Here is a 2,213-nt window from a genome sequence, read left to right on the forward strand (position 1 = left end):
ATCTACAATATACCTTTAGAATATCGTGGTGCATAAATCAACATAAGAGGTAAGAAAATTTGTCACAGTCAAAGATTTGAATACATGTTAAATTCTAAATTAGTCTTTGTAGTTTAAAATTTAAATTGGAATATATTTTTTTTATAAATATAAGATGTTTAAATATATTAAAATAAAACAATAAAATATTATGTAATTTAAATGTGTTGATTAAAATATATTTTTAAATATTGGGAAAATTTATCATCAAATGAAAAGTAGAAACAACCATAAAATATATTATAGTTGTTAAATTTTTTTATTATTTTTGTTTAGAATATAAGTTTAAAAAATAATTTAAATAATAAAATTTACAATTAAATTGTCCACCTGGGTATAGAGGGTGATGGGGTGTAATTTTAAGTCTCCTTGATGTGGATCTCACCCATTCGAAATTCCTTGAGAAAAAAGCTAGTAATTTTAAGGGATGGTGTGGCCTAGGCGAGTGCAATACCCAGGTGACTTAAATAACATATATCACTGTGAAACAAAAATATAAAGTGATAAAGAATGGCTTCGACTAGTAAATGCACGACATCTACACTACCGAATTTCAGACATAAAGTCTAGAAAATGCTTTAATACAACATCTATACTATAGAATTGGAATTTGAAACGTAAAGTTCAGAAAATGCTTTAAATATTAAATTTCCAATGCAAATCATGTCAAATAAATATTAAAAAAACGATTAGTCAAAACATTAAATTATTAAATTTCCAGTGAAAATCTCATGGTTAAAAAAATGATAAGTCAAGAGATTAAATTACTAAATTTCCAATGAAAATCACGTCGTAAGTTTATACGAAATGATGAGTCGAAGGGATGGGTAATTGCTTTTTCCAGCGAAAAAAAATGTTCTTAAAGTGTGTAATTTAAATAGGTTACAATTTCATTATGATTTTGAGAATTGTGAAAATTTTAGCTTCAAACCAGCACTCCCGGGTAAAAATTGAATAACCAAATTCCAACTTGGCACAAAACCCTAAAACACTTGTACGATCCTTTTTGGCATTTTTGTTTTCCGGATTTTCACATTCTTTGATAACCAAAGCTGACCGATGACTAGTTTGTATCCGAAACCCTAAAATACAAAGATGAAACCCTAACATACAAAGCACGTTCATCATTTAAATACCGACACGATTCGATTCTCCTGCAATGTGGGTTTCATAAAGTTCATGCTTAGGGCCTAGAAGTTTCTAATTACCCTCTGCAATTTCCTTGGCTTCGCAATGGAGAAACCCAGGTCAGAAATCTTAGCATTCATTTCTGTGTTACTACTGATGTCCTTAAACTCATGCCATGGACAGAAGATAGAACAATGTGTAGAACAAAACCGTGTTGCTTTATTTGCTTTCAAAGTCGGTATCGTGGAGGATCCGAGCGGAGCTCTTAAATCATGGACGGGAAATGATTGCTGCAAATGGAAGGGCGTGTCCTGCAATAACAATGGCGGTTGGGTGGTGAGCCTCATTCTTGATGGGGATCCCATGGGCGCAGGCAACACTAACGTTTACATGAGTGGAAGCATATCAGAATCCATCGGGAACCTGTCATACCTTCGCGCCTTTACCCTTATGAGGTGGAAAAATATAGGTGGAATAATTTCAGCTTCTATTTCTCGCCTTTCACCCTTCAACCATCTTACTCAAGATAACAACAAACTCACCGGTTCTGTTCCTTCTGACATTAGCCAACTGCTCAGTTTATAGTCACTGTCTCTCACTGGAAACTTGATTGCCGGTCCTATTCCGGAATCCATTGGAAATCTACGGAATTTAACTTCTTTGTACTTGGATTCGAATCGGCTCTCTGGTTTCATTCCATCAAGCATTGGAAATCTAAGACTCCTGTCCGTGTTGACCATGAACAACAATATGCTCTCGGGTCCCCTTCCGGACTCCATGGGAAATCTGAAGTAGCTAACAACGCTACACATACAAAATAATTTACTGACGGGTAAGATTCCATCCTCGTTAGGAAATATGTCAATGCTTGCAGAGCTGTTGGCAAGTAACAATCGTTTGAGTGGAAGAATTCCAGAATCATTGGGTTTGTTGAGTGCTAATTTTTATAAATTGGCTTTGGATCAAAATCTATTGACAAGTTCTATTCCAGCGTCCTTAACGAAGTTAACATCTCTTATAACCATTGATCTGTCCCAAAACAAACT

At 34.4% G+C, this 2,213-nt stretch overlaps 1 protein-coding gene across 1 annotated transcript; it reads left to right on the plus strand.

Annotated features, from left to right (window-relative positions):
* Positions 1–1,272: 1,272 nt before the first annotated feature.
* LOC149197246 (DNA damage-repair/toleration protein DRT100-like) lies at positions 1,273–1,752 on the plus strand. The gene has a single exon (XM_089408615.1). The coding sequence runs from the start codon at positions 1,273–1,275 to the stop codon at positions 1,750–1,752; it is 480 nt and encodes a 159-aa protein (XP_089264741.1).
* Positions 1,753–2,213: the final 461 nt, after the last annotated feature.

Source organism: Pinus tabuliformis, chromosome 2_2 (genome assembly GCF_031772625.1).
Source record: "Pinus tabuliformis cultivar Carrire ecotype Pingquan chromosome 2_2, CPIR1, whole genome shotgun sequence".
NCBI lineage: Eukaryota > Viridiplantae > Streptophyta > Pinopsida > Pinales > Pinaceae > Pinus > Pinus tabuliformis.

Coding starts and splice junctions, on each gene's coding strand:
- LOC149197246 (XM_089408615.1), top strand. CDS start 1,273: ATGGAGAAACCCAGGTCAGAAATCTTAGCATTCATTTCTGTGTTACTA.